At 42.6% G+C, this 24070-nt stretch overlaps 1 protein-coding gene across 2 annotated transcripts in view; it reads right to left on the bottom strand.

Annotated features, from left to right (window-relative positions):
• Positions 1-24070, bottom strand: part of PTPRE (protein tyrosine phosphatase receptor type E) — a 192559-nt gene that overhangs the window by 92519 nt on the left and 75970 nt on the right. For both annotated transcript variants that reach the window (XM_077258389.1, XM_077258390.1), the window contains exon 2: positions 3640-3751. In XM_077258389.1, the coding sequence (XP_077114504.1) occupies positions 3640-3751 (112 nt within the window). The remainder of the gene's footprint in view (positions 1-3639; positions 3752-24070) is intronic.

Raw genomic sequence — 24070 nt, 5'->3', positions numbered from 1 at the left:
AAGACGGGACCCCGGACCACGACGCCCATTGGACCGGACCGCAGCGGGACCGCCCCTGGGTGAGTATAATCTTACCTCTTTTTCTCATCTTTCAGGATACATCGGGGGCTTATCTACAGCATTACAGAATGCTATAGATAAGCCCCTGATGCTGGTGGGCTTAGCTCATCTTCCATTTTGGGGGTGACAGGTTCCCTTTAAGAGGTCAAAATTCATGGCCAGCACCGAGAACAGCTAGTCGGCGGGGGTGCTGGGTGTCACACACCCACCGATCAGATATTGATGACCGAGCCAATTTTGACCTTAATGACTTAACCAAATTTTACAATTCTGACCACAGTCACTTTATGAGGTATTTCTGGAACGCTTCAACGTATCCCACTGATACTGAGACATATTGTACTTCATGATAGTGGTAATATTTCTTCAATACGACTTGTGTTTATTTGTGAAAAGAACAGAAAAATTTGACGAAAATTTCACAATTTTCAAATTTTTAATTCTTATGCCCTTACAGGGAAGCTGTCAGCAGGATTGTGCACAGTAACCTACAGACAGTGGCAGGTCGGCGCCGTTATACTGATTACAATGATACCTGGGTTGATGAAATCCGTCTTGTGGTTGTTGTTTAACCTTTGTTTTCAGTTTTGAGCTTATGACATGCCCGTGCTGCGGAGTGGGCCTGGAGGGGGGTCTTCATGTGGTGCTCTGATAAAGCATTCATATTGATGGCTTATGAGAGGTCACCGATTCCTATTTTATATACTGATTATTATATGTGCTGGACAAAAAAAAATCACATCCAGCAGGCAGGCAGCGGCGGCTGCAGCATGATCACATGTATAATGTGCATTAAATTGTTTTAGTCATATAGATTTATTCTCAAAATAAATCTTGGTGGAGACAGTTTTTTTTCCCTCTAGCAAAATGGTGCTTCCGGCGGCTGCACAGTAGCATCGATCGGATCGCTGATACATGCCACTGCGCAGACGTGGCCAGCGTCATTTTCAGAGTTTTTTTTTTTTTTCAGATTAAATCTATATGACTAAATAAAACAATTTAATGCACATTATAGATGCGATCATGCTGCAGACTGAAGAGTTTCTTGCAGCCTTCTAACTGAGGTCATCAGGAGCCCCTTTAAAGAAGTTACCTGCAATCTCAAAAACTGAAGCAGAAAAAAATGCTCAAAAGACTGAACATGTGAACGGCAACGTAGGCTTATAATAGAAATTAATAGGAAGAGCCTTTAAAGTGTGTTTTGAGGTTTTTGTTGTAGCAGAATCGCTCCAAAAAATCCCTCTGCATGCTCCTAATTTACCAGGCTCAGAGATTATTAGTGGTCTGACTGCTGTAATCTGAAGGTGCTCCAGACTCCCACTCCCCACAATCTCACGGCACACTACAGCAAACGGTTAAGAACTAATGTCGTTCATTTTAGAAAATAGTTGACCCTTGTCCCAATATCCTTGGGATAATCAGTGGGTGGCTTCTTCCAGGGTGTTTCTATTGATATACATATATAATATATTCATGCAAATCAGACATCTGTCAGCTGTCCGCGTACTAATCATCTGCATTTAATTCCAGGCTGATTGGTTTACAATTAGTGAGGATTTAGTATCTGATACAATTAGTGTTGGGATCTGAATGTTAATTCCTTCCTGCGAGTAGAGTTTTTCAGATTACAAAATGAAAAGAAAAAAACAAAGAAAGATTTAAAGGGAATCTGTCAGCAGCTTTTTGCTATGTAATCTGACAGCAGCATCACATAGTGCTGTGCTTTCACTTTACGGCGGCACTCAGTCAGTGCGGGAAGCAGACGGCAAGGGACCTGAAGGACACCGGAATGTGAGTATGTACTGTTTTTTTTTTTTTACTTTTACGCTGGTAACCAGGGTAAACATCAGGTTACTAAGCGCGACCCTGCGCTTAGTAACCCGATGTTTACCCTGGTTACAAGTGAACGCATCGCTGTCACACACAACGATCCAGCGATGACAGCGGGAGATCCAGCGACGAAATAAAGTTCCAAACGATCTGCTACGACGTACGATTCTCAGCAGGGTCCCTGATCGCTGCTGCGTGTCAGACACAGCGATATCGTATGGATATCGCTGGAACGTCACAGATCGTACCGTCGTAGCGATCAAAGTGCCACTGTGTGACAGTACCCTTAGTCCTGTAGTGATAATCTCCTTCTAATAAAACACTGATTTTATTGAAACAACAAAACACGGACTAGTAAGTGACACATGACTGGAACCAGGGTATCTCCCCCTAAATCATACTGCTCTCAGATTACATAGCAGAAACCTATTGACAGATTCCCTTTAAGTCTTCTCTAAACTATTACCACAAATGTCTAAGCATACAGAAAATTGTTCACGAGCTTAATCCTTGTGTTCTGCCACCCCATAACTCCCGTGAAAAAAAAATGTGGCAAAAAATGTGTGTGTTTTTGGACACTTTTATTACAAAATAAATGTAGCACATTACAGGGGAGCCTGACCTAATCAGGACACATCCCTTCTTGAGCCTAACCCCAGCTCAACTGAAACTCTTCATAGGCCATTCGTGCTACCTGCCACGTCTGGCCCCCCGGGCATCCATCGGGTTTTCCTCCGACCTTTGTGGCTAGGCTGGTTACACATCCAGGGAGGTACATTGTTGTGGTCGACCACCAAAAGTGCCCTTATCCGGAGTGCAGTGCTGCGATCAGACAAGGCTCACCTGTGGACCCCCCAGTGCCCACCAGCATGGGGTCAGTACTATTTTCCCTATGCCCATGCTATCGCCACTCTCTTGAGGCCATTATCTCTTGAATACTGCTACCAATGGCCCCCTGATTCACAGCATATCAAGGGTCGCAGGGACCTCGTTATGTTTACTTGGGTCCACCCGGACCCTGTCACTAATTGCGTAGAATACTGGAGCTTTATTATTTCCCTTCACTAGAACTTATTCTGACGGGAAACCGCAATGCTTCAGCATAGTATGGTATTCTACTAAATTAGCAAATGGGGGAAATGGTGTTGGTTCAAGAAAAAAAACCCAGCATTTTACATTTTAGAGTAAAAGTCAATTTTTTTTAATCTACAGAGTAATAATTATGGAATCATATGCTAAACATATCCTGAGGCCACGGGTGTGATTTTCTGCCAGTAACTGACACTAACGCTCTCCTTAATTCTATCTTCTATCTATATTTCTTTAAAAAGATTTTTGCTGATGAATATTCTGACCCAGCCTTCTTGAATTGCAGAATTCAGCAGCTGATTGGTCGACAATGTCACCTGATATTTTCTGTTGTTTCTGATTGGTCACTTCGGTGCTAGCCTTTAAAATCATTCACACACAAGCTTTCCCTAAAAACTCCTACACTACAAACAGAAACATAGTAAAAAAAAATAGTCCAAAGAGACACTAAAAAAAGTAAAAGACGGAAGTTATCTACTTACTAAACTGATATTGAACTCTCCACAAAAAAATCTTTAAACTCATAGAGGAAACGTGAAGAATCTCAGCATCGGACCAGGGGAGGGTGAGAAAATGCTTTCCTTTTTTTTTTTAAAACTACTCCATTTTTACTAATAATTATTTCAGAGTATCCAATACATTTACAGCAGATTCTCTTACTTGGTAATGTGGAATATGATGATGTTGTCTGATTCACCTCCGTTGTCAACCCTTGACCAAGCGTAATAAAGAAGTAGATCACCGGCGACCAGAGCCTTCCCAACATGATTATCTAAAAGAAAAACATAAAAATGATTACAACAAATCTGAAATAATAATTACATAATAATCAAAAGGTCTCCAGATGGTGACTAGCAGGCGCTCATGAAGGATTTTCCACAGTTAACAAGCCGATATAGCCCAAAGCCTTCACAAGCCCCCCACACTGATGGCGACCCTCACCCTAGAGGACTCGCTATGTCTGTACATTACACAGCTAGACCACTCATTACAACTATAACATTGCAATACTTCTTTTCTCCTGTGGGGGGCGGGACTGGGAAACTGACCAATGAAGTCCAATCAGGTGCTGTCTCAGGGGGCGTGCACTTCTTCTCCCTGTAGAAGTTGCTATCTGATAACGCCCACACGGACTTACTAAAAGTTCAATCATTACGTACCAAATATTTTATTCCTGATATCTCTGCAAACAAGAGGCGAAATTTAAAAAATAAATAAATAAAAATGTTTTATTCTCCATCCACTACTACATTGTGTGTCAAGTTTAAAAAAAAAATTTGGTGAAAGATCATCTATAAAAGGATATAATTTATTCAGATTCTTGTTTTGCTGCCTGTGAGCTGCCTGTTTTTTTTGTTTGCTTGTTTTTGGACAGTTTTTTTTAAACACAGTTCTTATCGCAACAAAGCTGAACTACAGAACAGGAAATGATTCATGGAAAGGTGTAGCAATGTTTTGGAAGAAAGCCGCCATGTTTTTCTAATACTGGCAGATCTTTTTAAAGGTCGGTGTCATCAGAAAATTACCCACTGTTTTCCATATCATTTATGATTATTTTTATTAAAAAAATTCAGGAAAACAAAAATGTTCACACTAGCTGATGTCACAGCTTACCTCCTCCTCCTCCTGTTCACAGACTGATGACACCTATACATAAGTGTTGTGATCCTAATGGCAGAGGATCTCAGGGTCTTCAGCAAAGTCTGCAAACATAAAAACTAGCTCTTAGGGAGGTGGTAACTGAGCTGACCACATACCTGATCCTAGCCCACAACTAATAGCAGCCGGGGAACGTACCTACGTTGGTTCTAGACGTCTCGCGCCAGCCGGAGATCTAACTAACCCTTTCAGAGAAAATACAGACCTCACTTGCCTCCAGAGAAAGGTACCCCAAAGTAGATACAGGCCCCCAACAAATAATAACGGTGAGGTAAGAGGAAAGGACAAACGTAAGTATGAACTAGATTCAGCAAAGAGAGGCCCACTAAATAATAGCAGAAATATAGAAAGCGGACTTATGTGGTCAGCGAAAAACCCTACAAAAATATCCACGCTGAATATCCAAGAACCCCCGTACCGACTAACGGTATGGGGGGAGAATATCAGCCCCCTTAGAGCTTCCAGCAAAATCAGGAATCACATTATGAACAAGCTGGACAAAAAACAGAATAATACAAATAACAAAAAAAAAAACAAGAAAGCAGGACTTAGCTTATGTTGCAAAAATCAGGACCAGTAGACAAGAGCAACCAGACAAGGACTGATTACATGGATGCCAGGCAATGGACTAAGACTCCAGGAAGTTTAAATAGAAACACCCAGAGTGTTAACGAACCAGGTGACTACCAACCTGGGGAAAGAGTATACAAGAGCCATACCGCGAGTGACCACAAGAGGGAGCCCAAAAGTATAGTTCATAACACATAAGTAGATAATACAGGATCCACCATTCACAAAGATGTCACAGCTCACCTCCTCCTCATGTACAATGACTGGTAACACCTCTATATACAGTAGATAACACAGGATCCACCATTCACAGTAGGTGATGTCACAGCTCACCTCCTCCTCCTGTACAATGTCTGATAACACCCCTATATACAGTAGATAACACAGGATCCACCATTCACAGTAGGTGATGTCACAGCTCACCTCCTCCTCCTGTACAATGACTGATGGAGATGGAGGAGACCTCTATATACAGTAGATAACACAGGATCCACCATTCACATAAGTTGATGTTACAGCTCACCTTCTCCTCCTCCTGTACAATGACTGATGACACCTCTATGTACAGTAAATAACACAGGTATCATCATTCACAATAGGTGATGTCACAGCTCACCTCCTCCTGTACAATGACGGATAACACCTCTATATAGAGTAGATAACACAGGATCCACCATTCACAATACGAGATGTCACAGCTCACCTCCACCTCCTGTATAATGACTGATAATACCTCTATATACAGTAGATAACACAGGATCCACCATTCACAATAGGTGATGTCACAGCTCACCTCCTCCTCCTGTACAATGACTGATAACACCTCTATATACAGTAGATAACACAGGATCCACCATTCACAATAGGTGATGTCCAGCAACATGCGCACCCCCGCAGAAACCTCGCACACCTAGACACCCACACACTCTCTGACTCCATTCTACCACTGGCATCCATATCCTCTCAATGACACAGACACTTCCACTGCTTTCTACAATGCTACTCTCACATCAGCTATTGACACGGTTACCCCTCTCGTCCATGGCAGAGTGCGACGTATCAATAGACAACCTTGACACAATAACACCACTAAAAAGCTCCGGCAAGTGTCCAGGGTTGCGAAGCGGCGTTGGAAGAAAACACACTCGCAAGATGATTTCACTGTATTCAAACAAGCAACACTCGCTTTTATATCTGCTCTCACCTCTGCTAAACAGGCCTACTTCACAACCCTCATATCTTCCCTATCCTACAACCCCAAACAGTTATTCAAAACCTTTAACTCCCTCCTCTGCCCCCTCCAACCTCCCTCATCTCTGCTGAGGACTTTGCCACACACTTTAAAAATAAGATCGACAAACAAGGCAAGTCTTCATTGTTCAACCACCACAACCCATTTGTATACCAGACCAATGCCCAAACCCCAAAACCTCCCTATCCAACATCACCGAAGGGGGGCCTAATTGTCTCCTCTCCAAATCGCACCTCTTCACCTGTGCACTTGACCCCATCCCATCCTACCTCCTCCCCAACCTCACCTCCACACTTATTCCATCCCTCTTCAACCTATCACTAACTTCTGGCACCTTCCATTCTGCTTTCAAACATGCCACAATCACACCTATCCTTAAAAAGCCAACCCTCGATCCAACAGCTATGCCCAGATATTGCCCAATATCGCTGCTCCCATTCACTTCCAAACTCCTGGAGCAGCACGTCCACGCTGAACTTTCCTCCCACCTCTCATCTAACCTGTTCGACAATCTACAATCTGGTTTCCTCCCCCATCACTCAACTGAGACAGCCCTGACCAAAATCACAAACGACCTACTTACCGCCAAAGCTAATGGCCAATACTCTGTACTCCTCCTTCTAGACCAGTCCTCTGCTTTCGACACAGTTGACCACTGCCTCCTACTACAGATCCTCTCCTCCTTTGGCATCAAAGACCTCGCCCTATCCTGGATCTCCTCATACCTTACCAACCGCACATTCAGCGTCTCCCACTCCCACACTACCTCTTCATCCCACCCTCTCTCTGTTGGAGTCCCCCAAGGCTCAGTTCTAGGACCCCTACTCTTCTCAATCTATACACTCGGCCTGGGACAACTCATAAAGTCCCATGGATTCCAGTACCACCTCTATGCTGATGACACTCAGATCTACCTCTCTGGCCCAGACGTCACCGCCCTGCTGTCCAGAATCCCAGAGTGCCTATCAGCCATATCCTCCTTCTTCTCCTCTAGCTTCCTCAAACTCAATGTGGACAAATCTGAACTCATCATCTTTCCTCCATCTCATAGATCTTCCATACCTGACCTATCTATCGCAATCAATGACATCATGCTTTCCCCCGTACCGGAAGTCCGCTGCCACGGAGTAACCTTCGACTCTACCCTGTCCTTCAAACAGCACATCCAAGCTCTTTAGCTCTTTCCACCTCCTGTCGCCTCCAGCTCAAAAATATCTCCAGAATCCATCCTTCCCTTAAGCGTCAATCTACTAAAATGCTTGTGCATGCCCTCATCATCTCCCGCCTTGACTACTACAACATCCTTTTCTGTGGCCTCCCTGCTAACACCCTTGGACCTCTCCAGTCCATCCTTAACTCTGCTGCCCGACTAATTAATCTCTCTCCTTGTTACTCCTCTTCTTCCCCACTCTGCAAATCTCTTCACTGGCTCCCATTCCCTCAGTGTATCCAGTTCAAATTACTAACACTAACCTACAAAGTCATCCATAACCTGTCTCCTCCATATATCTCTGAACTAATCTCCCGATATCTTCCCTCACGTAATCTCCGATCCTCCCAAGACCTCCTTCTCGCCTCCACACTTATTCACTCCTCAACCAACCGCCCTCGAGACTTCTCCAGAATATCCCCCATCATCTGGAATTCTCTGCCCCAGTACGTCCGACTATCAACCACATTCGGATCCTTCAGACGGAACCTGAAAACCCATCTCTTCAGGAAAGCCTACAGCCTGCACTGATCCCGCTGCCTGCTCATCACTACTGAAGCTACCGCCTCACCAACACCGGGGCTCCTGCAACCCTCAACCTACTGTCTCCTTCCCCATAATCCTGTAGAATGTAAGCCTGCAAGGGCAGGGTCCTCGCCCCTCTGTATCAGTCTGTCATTGTTAGTTTGTTTACTGTAAGTGATATCTCTAACTTGTATGTAACCCCTTCTCATGTACAGCACCATGGAATCAATGGTGCTATATAAATAAATAATAATAATAATAATGTCACAGCTCACCTCCACCTCCTGTACAATGACTGATAACACCTTCATATACAGTAGATAACACAGGATCCACCATTTACAATAGGTGATGTCACAGCTCACCTCCTCCTCCTGTACAATGACTGATAACACCTCTATATACAGGAGATAACACAGGATCAACCACTAGCAATAGGTGCTGTCACAGCTCACCTCCTCCCCCTACCTTTACAAGGACTTTTGCCCAGATTAGAGCATGCTTGGATAACACTTTTATACAAACAAAGTTTCCACAATCAGTGATGGTTTGTGGAGCCATGTCATCTGCTGGTGTAGGTCCACTGTGTTTTATCAAAACCAAAGTCAGTGCAGCCGTCTACCAGGAAATTTTAGAGCACTTCATGCTTCCCTCTGCCGACAAGCTTTATGGAGATGGAAATTTCTTTCTCCAGCAGGACTTGGCCCCTGTCCACACTGCCAAAAGTACCAATACCTGGTTTACAAACAACACTATCACTGGGCTTGATTGGCAGCAAACTCATCTTACCTTAACCCCATAGAGAACCTATGGATTATTGTCAAGAGGAAGATGAGACACCAGACCCAACAATGCAGACGAGCTGAAGGCTGCTATCAAAGCAACCTGGGCTTCCATAACACCTCAGCAGTGCCACAGGCTGATCGCCTCCATGCCACGCTGAATTGAGGCAGCAATTGATGTAAAAGGAGCCCCGACCAAGTATTGAGTGCATTTACTGAACATACATTTCAGTAGGCCAACATTTCGGATTTTAAAATCATTTTTCAAGCTGGTGTCATAAAGTATTCTAATTTACTGAGATAATGACTTTTGGGTTTTCATTGGCTGTAAGCCATAATCATCAACATTAACAGAAATAAACACTTGAAATAGATCACTCTGTGTGTAATGACGCTATATAATATATGAGTTTCACTTTTTGTATTGACGAACTGAAATAAATTAACTGTTTGATGATATTCTAATTTAGTGAGAGGCACCTGTACTTTGCTATGAGTGTCTTTGCTGTGTAATGTGGAGTTAATGTATTCAGTTACTGGCTTGTGGCGGAGTACCAGGCAAGTACATTTATATACCAGGTGCAGGGATTGTGCAGCATATACAGCAAAGAATTTTTGCTCTGCATTTTACTCCCATGTACAGAGACACGCTGATTTCTAAAAGCAACAGTTGAAGTTATTGCTGAAAGGCCAAGACAAAAGGTCCATACAAATGCTTCTTGCAGCTGGCACTTTAATTCTTGCCTTGATCCATTAAGGAATAATGAAGTAGTTGTTCTTTAGATACTCACAGACACTCCATGCTGGGGTGTCTACGTGTTTTGCTGAGGTGACACTTAACAAATCAGTCCTGTCCTAACTACTTAATTATTATGAGCTGTTGTTTCTGAGCATTATTCTGTATAGTTTAGCTTACAGAGTAACCGTCGTTTTTATTTATACTTTATAAATCAATAGTACACGTGAAAATAAAGCAACTTTGCAATATATCTGCTTCTTTCTCCTCCTGGACTGATCATTCATTTTTTAAATTCTCAAATCAGGAGTAAAATCTCTATTCAGTGAAGACAAGTTGTTACATTATTGAGATAGGAGATGACAGTTGGTGCCGATAAGATGCTAAGAAGAGGGGAGGAGGGAGGGGCTAGAGGCGGAGCTCCAATCTACATAAGAGATGACAGTTAGTGCCGATAAGATTCTATGTAGAGGGGAGGAGGAGGGAGGGGCTAGAGGCGGAGCTCCAATCTACATAAGAAATGACAGTTAGTGCCGATAAGATTCTATGTAGAGGGGAGGAGGAGGGAGGGGCTAGAGGCGGAGCTCCAATCTACATAAGAGATGACAGTTAGTGCCGATAAGATTCTATGTAGAGGGGAGGAGGAGGGAGGGGCTAGAGGCGGAGCTCCAATCTACATAAGAAATGACAGTTAGTGCCGATAAGATTCTATGTAGAGGGGAGGAGGAGGGAGGGGCTAGAGGCGGAGCTCCAATCTACATAAGAAATGACAGTTGGTGCCGATAAGATTCTATGTAGAGGGGAGGAGGAGGGAGGAGGTAGAGGCAGGGCTCCAATCTACATAAGAGATGACAGTTAGTGCCGATAAGATTCTATGTAGAGGGAGGAGGAGGGAGGAGGTAGAGGCAGGGCTCCAATCTACATAAGAGATGACAGTTAGTGCCGATAAGATTCTATGTAGAGGGGAGGAGGAGAGAGGAGGTAGAGGCAGGGCTCCAATCTACATAAGAGATGACAGTTAGTGCCGATAAGATTCTATGTAGAGGGGAGGAGGAGGGAGGGGCTAGAGGCGGAGCTCCAATCTACATAAGAAATGACAGTTAGTGCCGATAAGATTCTATGTAGAGGGGAGGAGGAGGGAGGGGCTAGAGGCGGAGCTCCAATCTACATAAGAGATGACAGTTAGTGCCGATAAGATTCTATGTAGAGGGGAGGAGGAGGGAGGGGCTAGAGGCGGAGCTCCAATCTACATAAGAAATGACAGTTAGTGCCGATAAGATTCTATGTAGAGGGGAGGAGGAGGGAGGGGCTAGAGGCGGAGCTCCAATCTACATAAGAAATGACAGTTAGTGCCGATAAGATTCTATGTAGAGGGGAGGAGGAGGGAGGAGGTAGAGGCAGGGCTCCAATCTACATAAGAGATGACAGTTAGTGCCGATAAGATTCTATGTAGAGGGAGGAGGAGGGAGGAGGTAGAGGCAGGGCTCCAATCTACATAAGAGATGACAGTTAGTGCCGATAAGATTCTATGTAGAGGGGAGGAGGAGAGAGGAGGTAGAGGCAGGGCTCCAATCTACATAACAGATGACAGTTAGTACCGATAAGATTCTATGTAGAGGGGAGGAGGAAGGAGGAGCTAGAGGCAGAGCTCCAATCTACATAAGAGATGACAGTTGGTGCCGATAAGATTCTATGTAGAGGGAGGAGGAGGGAGGGGCTAGAGGCAGGGCTCTAATCTACATAGGAGATGACAGTTAGTGCTGATAAGATTCTATGAAGAGGGAGGAGGAGGGAGGAGCTAGAGGCAGGGCTCCAATCTACATAAGAGATGACAGTTAGTGCCGATAAGATTCTATGTAGAGGGGAGGAGGAAGGAGGTAGAGGCAGGGCTCCAATCTACATAAGAGATGACAGTTAGTGCCGATAAGATTCTATGTAGAGGGGAGGAGGAGGGAGGGGCTAGAGGCGGAGCTCCAATCTACATAAGAAATGACAGTTAGTGCCGATAAGATTCTATGTAGAGGGGAGGAGGAGGGAGGGGCTAGAGGCGGAGCTCCAATCTACATAAGAAATGACAGTTAGTGCCGATAAGATTCTATGTAGAGGGGAGGAGGAGGGAGGAGGTAGAGGCAGGGCTCCAATCTACATAAGAGATGACAGTTAGTGCCGATAAGATTCTATGTAGAGGGGAGGAGGAGGGAGGAGGTAGAGGCAGGGCTCCAATCTACATAAGAGATGACAGTTAGTGCCGATAAGATTCTATGTAGAGGGGAGGAGGAGAGAGGAGGTAGAGGCGGAGCTCCAATCTACATAAGAGATGACAGTTAGTGCCGATAAGATTCTATGTAGAGGGAGGAGGAGGGAGGAGGTAGAGGCAGGGCTCCAATCTACATAAGAGATGACAGTTAGTGCCGATAAGATTCTATGTAGAGGGAGGAGGAGGGAGGAGGTAGAGGCAGGGCTCCAATCTACATAAGAGATGACAGTTAGTGCCGATAAGATTCTATGTAGAGGGGAGGAGGAGAGAGGAGGTAGAGGCGGAGCTCCAATCTACATAAGAGATGACAGTTAGTGCCGATAAGATTCTATGTAGAGGGAGGAGGAGGGAGGAGCTAGAGGCAGGGCTCCAATCTACATAAGAGATGACAGTTAGTGCCGATAAGATTCTATGTAGAGGAGAGGAGGGAGGGAGCTAGAGGCAGGGCTCCAATCTACATAAGAGATGACAGTTAGTGCTGATAAGACGTGTGGCAATCCGTCGCAATGCATCGCTAATGCAAGTCTATGGAGAAAAAACGCATCCTGCAAGCAATTTTGCAGGATGCGTTTTTTTTCCAAAACGACGCATTGCGACGTGCGTCGTACGACGCTAGTGTGAAAGTAGCCTTAAAGGCATTTTTCCTGCCAACATATCAGTATTGCACCAGATTTGCAGCAGATATTTCTGCAGTAAATCCTGAACTGGTGCACATACCTTCACATGGGAATGTGCTGTAATACCTTGCCCTGCCGCTAAGGAAAGTATATTGTAGACAAGACACCGCTGCCAGCCTTTTCTTCTCTCTTGTTTTTATACATTGCCTGTGGCAACCTTTAATTTGTTCTTAAAATGTTATTATAGGGGATGATTTCACGAGCAATGTCTAATAACTTCTACATATTGGAAATAGTGCAGAGCTGTCGCCTAACTACATATATTAATTTATAAGGTGACTATTATGTGCCCATTGCTATGGTAATTTGTCTACAGAAGCCACTTGTATATCTGGAGGGGCAACAACCAGTATATCCCAGTGTGGCAATTTCTGTTAGAAGGGAAAAGATGGCTCCAATTAACAGGCTGCTGGTGGGCTTCTCAAATACAACTTCTTGCTGGAGGAGTAGAAAGTGGTGCTGGACTATGGAAGAGAATATCCCATCTTATATTAAAAGATTAGATACAAGTCTATGGTCACCATCCCAACAGCAGCTCGATTGTGAGTGTTATTCATCTCGTGTCCATCCCAGTACATATTCTCACTGGTGTCCAGGGCTCTCCAGGAATATAAAAATAAATAAATAGAAAAAAAAAGTCATTATCACTAAGTTCCTGAAGACCTTTATTTAGCAAATCATGCTCATTTTTTCTTAGACGGTAATAACTATAATACATTAAAAAATGGTTGCTGCCTTCTTATCCTGACTGAAATCAGTCCTAGAATGCTAATAGGACCTGGGAGCATGTGAGCAGGAAGCTCTGTATCCTCCTTTCCTGTGATGCCATTGGATATTAAGATCTAATACTAGAGATACCAGGAGTACTGAGGTAAGAAGAGGCTGCTCACACTGCTGTCCACCCATCTGATCTAATACTGTAGATATCAGGAGTGCTGAGGTAAGAAGAGGCTGCTCACACAGCTGTCCATACTGTCTATCTGATCTAATACGGTAGATACCAGGAGTGCTGAGGTAAGAAGAGGCTGCTCACACTGCTGTCCACCGTGTCTATCTGATCTAATACTGGAGATACCAGGGGTGCTGAGGTAAGAAGAGGCTGCTCACACTGCTGTCCATACTGTCTATCTGATCTAATACTGGAGATACCCGGGGTGCTGAGGTAAGAAGAGGCTGCTCACACAGCTGTCCATACTGTCTATCTGATCTAATACGGTAGATACCAGGAGTGCTGAGGTAAGAAGAGGCTGCTCACACTGCTGTCCACCCTGTCTATCTGATTTAATACTGGAGATACCAGGAGAGCTGAGGTAAGAAGAGGCTGCTCACACTGCTGTCCTCCCTATCTGATGTAATACTGGAAATATCAGGGGTGCTAAGATAAGAAGCTGCTCACACTGCTGTTCACCCTGTCTATCTGATCTAATACTGGAGATACCAGGGGTGCTGAGGTAAGAAGAGGCCTCTATTATTGCTGTCCCTCCCGACCTTCTGAATGCTGAGCGTCTTCTGTGACCTGGATATCCACAGTACATGGTATAAGTTATCTCAAGGTCAGAGCAGCGGAGCTTCCTACTGCTTATGCTCACAGGCACCTGTAATATTAAACTTCTAGGACTATTTTGTCAGTGTAATAAGACGGCTGCAATTTTAATGTATTATAATCATTACTTCCCTAGACAAAACAAGACTGATTTGCTAATTAACGGTACGTTGGAATTGACTTATAATGACATTTACAGTAAAATATCGATGTTTATAATGAGGGATCCTGTATCTCATTCATGCTGCTCATGATCCGGACAGCATGAATCATGTGACGAGTTCCCTTTAAGAAGAAATATTGCAAGTTATATTCCATTTGGAATGTGAGGAAGTTCCTAAAACAAATGGGGATAGAATTTATCGATTTAGGACGTCTTTTCGTATCATATTATCTTGTACTGATGTTTAACAGCTCTTTAATGTCTTATGAAGAGTACATGAATCAAAAAGGATAGAAAAATACTAACATAAAAAACATAAAAGCAGCAGAACTGAGATCAAATGATCTGCACTAATTACATGAAGATTTATTCCCCTCGCCCCTCTATGGGCCCGACTGTTTTGGTCCATAAGGATCTTGCAATTTCTTTTAACTTTCTTCCAGTTGCATTTCAAGAACCTTAACATGTTTATTTTCTATCTTTGTTTCTACATTAGGGATTCACGTTTTGCATAACAGGGTGGTATTTTTCAATAGTGCAATTTTAGAGTGTAATAATTTATTGTTTGCCTTTTTAATTTTTTTTTAAGGCAGGTAAATGCAAACAAAAAACCTTGTAATTGCACATTTATTTTTTTTTTTACTTTTTTTGGCGAGGTTTTTTCTTTACAGTATTCAACATGCAGAACATGTTACAAGCGATTCTTCCAAAATGTGTTTCAGGCCACTGTATTCAGCCATCAGATTTAGATTTGGACCACTGAGGCCGGTGACACGCGTCATTTACGTCAATGACGTGTCTTCCCCCACATGATTATGTGGTTTCAAGCAGTGGAACCTTGGAGTGGAGTGGGGACTGGGACATGTGAGTAAAGGGTGTTTTTTTTTTTTGCAAACCCTCAATGGAATCAGATTTGTGCAAACTGAACCTGAAAAATGTTGGATTCCAAAAAGTTTGGAAGAAATTCGTAACACATTCGATTAATTAAGGATCGATTCGCTCATCTCTAGTTTATTCTGCAGGTCAGTACGAGATTATGGCACTTCGGAAAAAAAATATGCTGGCTTGTGTTTTTCCATATGCCAAGAGTCATAAAGTTTTAATTTTTCAATTGTAGGTTAGATTAAGTGGGAAATAGTAGGTTTCCCCTAAAGATTCTTTGTAAGTGCCGATCAGTTTGGCTAAAAGATGAGGATCCTCACTGGGAGAGGTCCGCGATTAACTTGCATTTTCATTTATTAGAAGGGTTGTATAAGCCAAAGTGTCATTACATTGCCAGTATATACATAGACCACCAAAGCGTCCACCCTTCACCACCATCGGTGGGCCAATAACCATTTCAGCTCCTTGTATTCTTATTTTTGACAGTTTCTTACCGGCGCTATATTTTTTTTCCTATTTCATAAGAGCAGATGGCGCCTATAATATTCCACTGCCAGAAACATTCAATGTGTAAAGAAAATCATACGGATGGAAAAAAATCATTAATCTTTTATTCAGTCTGGAGCTCCAAAACAAGAGCGAGAAACCTCAAATCTGGAATTGTGTCATTTCACATAAAATCCTTGGATTTTTTTTTTTGTACATGTTTTTTTCATTGCCTAACCACTAATAAAAAAAAAAAACTTGCTGGAAATAGCGAAGTAACGTGTATTTGTCACATACATGGCCTTTTGTTTTTCTCAAAAGGGTTGTCCACGAAAAAAAATAGATTTAGAACTATCTTTTTATCCATTTCTATATAACTTACTAATATATATTATAACAAAAAGACTGATAGGCACCTCCAAGCTAATGTGAACAGGTGCCAACTAGGAGCAGCCACCTCCATTTATTGTGTATGGAGGTAGCTGCTCCTATTTGGCACCTGTTCACATTAGCTTGGAAGTGCCGGTCAGTCTTTTTGTCATTGTATATTAGCTCTCTGACCGAGCACTCCGCCGTTCAGAATGTGATGGATTTTAATTGCAGCAATCAGACTTGGAAGAGAGGTATTCACATCTACCCAGGAATTCAGACTTCAGCCTTACGCTACGTTCACACTTGCGTACCTCCTCCCTGAAGCTCTGCCCACTTCTTCCATTTAGGTCCGCCTACTTCTGCATACGTCCTGCGTACCTATCTTTAACACATTGGATATACAGGACATGCAGATGTAAACTCCCCCGAGGCTTCTCTTTCACCAATTCATCGGTTCTGGTTCCCAGCAGTTCCACTTTCAGTTTGTGCTTGACACAGAAGAGTTTCCTGTGCCAGCACATGACCAGAGCTGTGTGTGAAAGGCGATAACTGACTGGTCATTTCTATAGCTAAGTTAGCCCACTTTTCTGACTATGCATTGGCCGTGACATAAAAGGGGGCTGGCTTGGATATTGAAAAGAGCAGTCAGCCAGCCCCATTTGCACTTCAGTTACGTTCTTGTATATATAACAAATCTAAAAAAAAAAAAAAAAAAAAAATCAGTGGACAACTCCTTTAAGGAATAAAAACATTAAGTATTATTATAACAGAACATCAATCATGTTGACACTAATTACATTTTTTTTAACATTAAATCATCATTAAAAGCTGGGGTTCAGCCACTACCCAGCATTAAGGACATCAGACTCTGTTGGACCAGGTCTGCTACATCAGCCATCATTGTTCCAGCTCTTCTATATCAAAGTTTATTGGGCTAGTTCTGCTACATCAACTGCTGCAACAGCTTTGCTATTCCAGTCACTGTTGTATTAGCCACCACTGCAACAACTCTGCTATTCTGATTATCTGTGTTCTCTGTATTCCAATCACTGATCTAGTAGCTCTGCTGCATCAGTCCTCACTATTCCAGCTTGGCTACATCAGTCATTAGTGATTCAGCTCTGCTACACGTTTGACATCTCATTTGCAGACTGATACATCTTCATCTCCACTTCACCCTGACTTAGCCGTCCTGCTGCACCAGCGCAACTTGTCCGTGCTGCTCCAGAACTACTTATCTGGTCAAAGGGCTTCAAGAATTCTCCTCTATGCGTCAGACAACACAGGTATTGGAATTCATCACTGAAGCTAACTTGCAAGCTGGCCCTTAAAAATGCTGGTCCTCTTGAAATATTACTATATTGTACAATGGAAAACTTTGCCTAAATGCTAAAGCATAAATTCTTCCGTCATTTGTCCTTTTTCAAAGATCCAGTAAGTAATAAGATAAGCCCCTGCCCCGCTATCGAGCAGCAGAGGACTTTTTTTATCCCTTACAGGGTGTTCTTTTTGTCGGCTACATAGGCCATTAAGTTTTAAGGCTGGAAAAGGTACGGTGTGTGACTGGCTGGCAGGTGCTGTAAGAAGGAACAGAATTCCAAAGGGGAAAAAATGAAATATAATCTCATTGACTTTTACATAATTCTTCCAGCAGCTCGCTCATTAAAGCAATGTCAAGTCCTTAACTGACTGATTTTCAAATTAGTGGAGTTCAAATGGCTTCTCCTGTGACGGCTGGTTATTCCGTGTATTCACTCAGCAGATGCCGGTTTTGGAGGAAATAAACCACAGATAGGGTAAGGAAAAGACAATGGAAGAAATTCCTGAAGCTATAAGGATCGGGATGAACCAAAAACGTTGAATTTTTAAAGAGGATTTTCAAATACCTTAGTACACATGACAGAGATCGCAAAATTTCCCCTCTTCTTCCTCAACCAAAAGTTATATAGTCACTGTACCTAATCACATTTTTTAGAAGGTTGAATGCACTGGTCACAGTATTCCTGCAATATCCCTTGTGATCGTGGCGTCGGGGGTAATATTGAGTTTTTCTGGTGGTGTATGGTGATCAAGAGGTTCACATCAATATCCATAATCCGTGGTCCAGGCAAGTGAAGTGTTCATATCTTATATTCTAACTAGCACTCTTAATATCTAATATCCCTGATGGTCTAGAGTGTCTTTGTGGTTAATACATAGCATCTCTAGTGGCCTAAGGTGATCAATATCCATTATCTATCTTGGTTTACGGTAGTTACGTTACCACCTAAAAAAAATTTTTTTAATGGCTTTGGCTCGATCTCAAGTCATGGTGACTTGATGGATGAATGCTCTATTGGAAGATCAATCTTGTGGAAGCCTAGAAAGGTCCATCAAGGTCTTCTCCAGAGTTAACTTGATAGTGCGAAGACATCGGGTTGCCGGTTTTCCTCTTCACCTTCCTTCTTCTATTCTTTCGACCATTATATCCTTGTCCAGTGAATGCTGTTGTGTTTTCATATTATGTGTTCAAGGTAGGAAAGTTGAAGCTCGGTGATCCTTGCCTCGAGTGACATGTCTGGCTTGTTTTGTTCCAAAATTGATATGTTTATTCTTCTTGCCATGCATGGTATTGATAGCATCCTTCCCCAGCACCACATTTTGAAGGCGTCAATTCTTCTTCTGTCTTGTTTCTTTATCGTCCAGGTTTCGCAACCATATGTTACCACAGAAAAGACCACACTATGTACGAGCCGCGTCTTCGTCACCGGTGAAATGTTCCTCTATTTAAAGACTTGTCTAGTGTCTTCATGGTTGATTTGCCCATAGCTATTCTCCTATTGACTTCCGATGTCGCTGATACATCAGGAGTGATCATTGATCACTTACTTTGTAAATTATTTATTTCATCTGTGAAGTCTTGGAATATTTTTTTTTCATTCTAAGTACTGTTGATGATATGATGACCTTTGTGGCATTAATGTGTAAAATTACCGCTATGGCGCTAGTATCAGCTATCGGCGGTTTGCATATGATTCATTGTATGTAAACACGGGAATCTCGATGGATCTCTGCGCCCCGGGAGATGTGTTATGTAGCAGTAAATGTTAGTTTCTACCATCTCAATCCGTTTGCCTTTCTGTCAAAATAACAGCAGAACCAAACTGATGAGGACAGATTTCTATTCCATCTGGACGGAAGGTCACAGATCCAAGAGTTGTGTACTTAGCATATTGGTAACATGATACATTCATTAATTCTCATTTATTAGTCACTTAGTTCCGGTGGTTCTTTAACTCTTTCAGAGCTTCGTGAATTAAGTTTTTAGGAACTCTCCAAAATCTAATATATTCTTGGACCTACATCCTATTTTTGCCTGCGTCGGGTTGATTTCAACAATTCTGTGTAGTGTATATTGTACAGCACATTGATTTTTCTGTGCATATTGTGTATATACTGTATATATAATAACATGGTGGTTAAAATATTTGCCAACTATCCTGGAACATCCAAGTTGGCAAACCTCGTAAGTAATCTGTCGGTAGTCAGCGTTTCCACATAATATTCTGCGCCTGACACCCAGATGTTCCGCCATTAAGTAAACATGGAATAGGGCATGAGAAAGATGGTGGAGGGAATGAAGCTTCCAAAAGGTGACATCACTAACATTTTTGGCACATATGCATCTCTCAACCTCCATCAATGAGTGGAACAGGCTGCCACGAGAGGTGGTGAGTTCTAATTCAATGGAAGTCTTCAAACAGAGGCTGGACAGACATCTGTCTGAGATGGTTTAGTGACTCCTGCATTGAGCAGGGGGTTGGACACGATGACCCTGGAGGTCCCTTCCAACACTAACATTCTATGATATCGAAATGTGCCGCCACACAATTGGTTCTGACCGTCGTGAATCTACACATCTTAAGGTTTAATTCATTGAAGTAGAGTATTATTTGTGTTGACTTGCTTCCAAGTCACAAAAAAGTATTTGAACCCCCTGTGGACGATAACAGAAGAGTCATGAATAGATGATAGGATGGAGTTGGAAGGTTTCAGGTCTGATACAGATTTCGGCTAGAGATAATTCAGAGTTGAGTTTGTATTTATTATTATTATTTGTACTGCCAATATATTATTTTTTCTTGATTTTTGGCTGCCCTCACATACTCTGTTTCTACTCCACTTCCCCTTTTTTTTCTCTAAGATGTGGAGTGGATCTGACATCTTTTGCCTCAATTAAAATCAACTGGAAAAAAAAACCAGATCCCGCTGGCGCCCAGAAGACATGACATCAGCATTGGTGGAGATTTATAAGAGCACGCTGTCTGCATATTACTCTAGACTGTACAGTATCTCTAGATTATGTCATCAGAAGGTTTTATCTCATTGCCAACCAACTCCTTGAGGCCAGATACCCCCACCAGTGAATAATGCACACAGCCATATTATTATACGGTAGCCAGTCAGATGACTGCTCACCGGAGTGGTTCTCTAACCTGGCTCCGAGAGGGAGGGTCTGTAGTGGACGTCCTCCTTTTTGATTTACATATGCATTAAGAGGACACAAGGACAGGGATATCCTTATAGAACAACCCCTCTGCTAGAAATATTCTATCAAGGTTGATCTGTTGGCTCCCAGAATTATCGATGGAACCATGGAAGCAGATTGCCTTTCATTTGGATCTTTGGAAAAACATATTCGACAGAAGGCTATGGATCACCTGAGGCAACAGGACCAACATGTGACTGCTACTCCTGCATCCTTTATAGCCATGCCCCTGCTTATAATTACACATAATGTGACAGATTTATCAAGCCTGGCGTTTCTTAAGCAATTTTGCACACAAAAAAAGGATGGATTGAAGTACATTCAACCAAATTTATTAAAAGGAACATGTCACTTACATAAGTTTTACTAAGTTTGGAAGTTATTCATTTTCTAACATCCCAATCACTGGGAGATTCCCAACAATTTCAAGTATGAGGCTCTGGAGAGCCCAGTCTGAATGGAGCAGGATTAAGGATGTGAATCTCCGACTCATTCATTCTCTATGGGACTGCCATAGTAGAGAGCAGATCTTGGCTTCCTCTGGAAATCTCATAGACAATGAGTGGAGAGAAGGGGCAGATGTTTTACTTCCTCTTATCTTCTCAGGATCACTGAAGGTACCTGCACTTATCCAAGGGAAGAACTTCAAAACTTTGTACTAACTCTTTAATACATTTGGAACTGTTTTTTTTTTTTTTATACCTAATGAAACCTATACCTCCAATGAGCAGGTGTATAATTGTGCCAAAATTTGCAAAATTTTCTGGCATAAAATACGACCCCTCCTGGTACTCCACACCCTCTTTGTTAACTTTGGGACAGGATGGTGCAAAATATAAAGTTTTTCACGAATTATGAATTTTGAAAGTTTTTGTGCACCTAACGAATCTTTGGGGTTTAGTTTCCGCTAAAAACTGGCATTGACTGTACAATAAATATAGACCACTGTATGACAGTGCATGTTTTTCAAGATCACATATATAGGAACATCTTTAAAGGGAATCTGCCACCAGTTTTTGCTACCCCATTTGAGAGAAGCATAATGTAGGGGCAGAGACCCTGATTACAGTGATATATTACTTGGGGGCAGCAGTTGTGATAAAATCAGTTTTCTGTGCTGCAGATCTGGTAGTAGTGAGAATGCTGAGCTGTGTATAACCCCGCCCACACCACTGATTGGCAGGAAGCTGTTGATAACTGGTAGAGGGCGGAGTTATATGGAGCAGGACTAGGAGGCACAAGACATCTAGTCCCTGTGATGTGTACCAGCGCATGCAGCTTTACATGGAGCTAGTCAAGGCTGCAAGTGCACCCAGCCTAATATAAACATTAAAAGATATGACCTGTGTAATTATTAGATTTCTTGGTTCTTTGGAAAAGTAACTGGAAAGGACAGAGGATCAGTTCTGTAAGTCTTGATATTAAAAAATAAATTGTAAAATTTTCAGCTAAAAAAAAAAAGACAACTAAAAAAAATATAATTCCCTTCTAGCTACCTCCAAACTTCCCACATTGCGTCTATTTGCCATTGTTTATCTTTTTTTTATGATGTGACAGGAACTGCCTCAATAAAAAATGTCCTGGAAATAAAAACAGATTCTTCAATAACATCAGGGTGGATAATATGAACGCGCTGAGATATAATGTGTCTGTAATGGAAAATGACCGAGAGATTAGTTCTCCAGTCAAAAGCAATTAACTTACTAGAGTAAAGGGGTAATTTGGCATTTAGAGGGGACTGATGATGGAAAAATTGTACAATCTGAAGTGTGGATTTATTTATATTCTACTTGCAGACACTGTTGCTTGCAAATCTAAGAAGAACCATGGGTGAAATATGCCAAAATAGAGGCACCTGCTAAAGCTTTCAATTTTTGGTCTTATTGAAGTGAAAAGGAGCTGACCTGCAGTACCAAGAGTGTCCATTACAAGGTGTCTGGCTCCATGCACTGTTTATATAGGATAGAGTAATTGTTACAGGGTAATGCTGCAGAGCAGCCTAAAGACACGCCCCCGAGGATCCTGTTGTTCTGATATGCTGTTAATGAAGACACAACAGATAGATAGCTCGCCTGTGGTAATAATCAGGGGCTTCATTAACTACATCAGGTGAGCTTGAGATAAAACACATCAAATACCTGGCGGACTGGCTAGGGGGATTGTTGACTTTGGCATTTGATTGCATGTCAGAAGTATGTCTAAGTCAAGAGAGAGGTCCAAAAAGTTGGGAGATCATTGCCTTGCACAAATAAGGAAAAGAATACAAAAAGATAGCAAAGACATTAAATGTTCCTAGATCTATAGGTAGAAGCAGAGCTTACAAGTTCAAAGTAAGAGCAGCCCTGGCTGCATTACCTGGATGAGGCAGAAAGAGGAAGTTGTTACCAGATTCCTGGGCAGGCAGGTGCTCAAAACTGGTGGCAGAAGACTTGCAGCAAGATTTGCTTCTGTTAAGCACTGAGATTTTAGTTAAAGGGACTCAGTTTGAATAGTCCTTCAGTGCTGGCAAAGTCTCACCGCCTGATGCTTCACGGCGGCGCCTTCCCACTTGCTTATTTTTTCTCTATCTCCACCACCCACTTATTTGATTGACAGCTCTGGCTTCACAGAGCCAGAGAAGGGCAGATATAGGAATAAAGCAAGCAGGCAGAAAGGCGTAAATAAATGATTGGTTCTACCATGAAGCACCGAGCATACCTGTACTTAGTTTGACAGTCATTCTGTGCTGACAGAGTCGCTTTAAGATGCATACTAAATTAGGAAGGCTTCCATATTTTAACTCCAAGACTTGCACTGCTATTGACCCAAAATCACAAAATAAGTTGGCTCAAATATACTTAAAACCATATAAATATGCAGTGGAGTTTTGGAATTCTGCTCTGTAGAGTGGTGAAAGGAAAGTGGACTTTTTCGGGCCTATGGACTAACAGTCTGTTTGGAGGTGGGAGAATGAAACATGTGTTGAAAAGAACATCCTGCCTATAGTGAAGGATGGTGGTGCCTTGATGATGTCTGCAGTGAAGCATGCCGATGCCTTGGTGATGCCTACAATAAAGCATGCCAGTGCCTTGGTGATACCTACAGTCAAGCATGCTGATGCCTACAGTGAAGCATGTCGATGCCTTGGTGATGCCTACAATAAAGCATGCCAGTGCCTTGGTGATACTTACAGTGAAGTATGCCAATGCCTAAAGTGAAGCATGGCAGTGTCTTTGTGATGCCTAAAGTGAAGCATGGCGGTGTCCAGGGGATGCCTATTGTGAAGCATAGTGGTACCTTATTAATGCGTGATGCCTACAGTGAAGCATGGCGGTGTCTTGGTGATGCCTACAGTAAAGGATGGTGGTGCCTTAGTGATGCCTACAGTGAAGCATGGCGGTGTCTTGGTGATGCCTAAAGTGAAGCATGGCGATGTCCTTGGGATGCCTATTGTGAATCATAGTGGTACC

Source organism: Ranitomeya variabilis, chromosome 4, assembly GCF_051348905.1.
Source record: "Ranitomeya variabilis isolate aRanVar5 chromosome 4, aRanVar5.hap1, whole genome shotgun sequence".
In the NCBI taxonomy this organism is placed as follows: Eukaryota; Metazoa; Chordata; class Amphibia; order Anura; family Dendrobatidae; genus Ranitomeya; species Ranitomeya variabilis.
The sequence above is the reverse complement of the archived record's forward strand: the minus strand, read 5'-3'. Positions and strand labels throughout refer to the sequence as shown.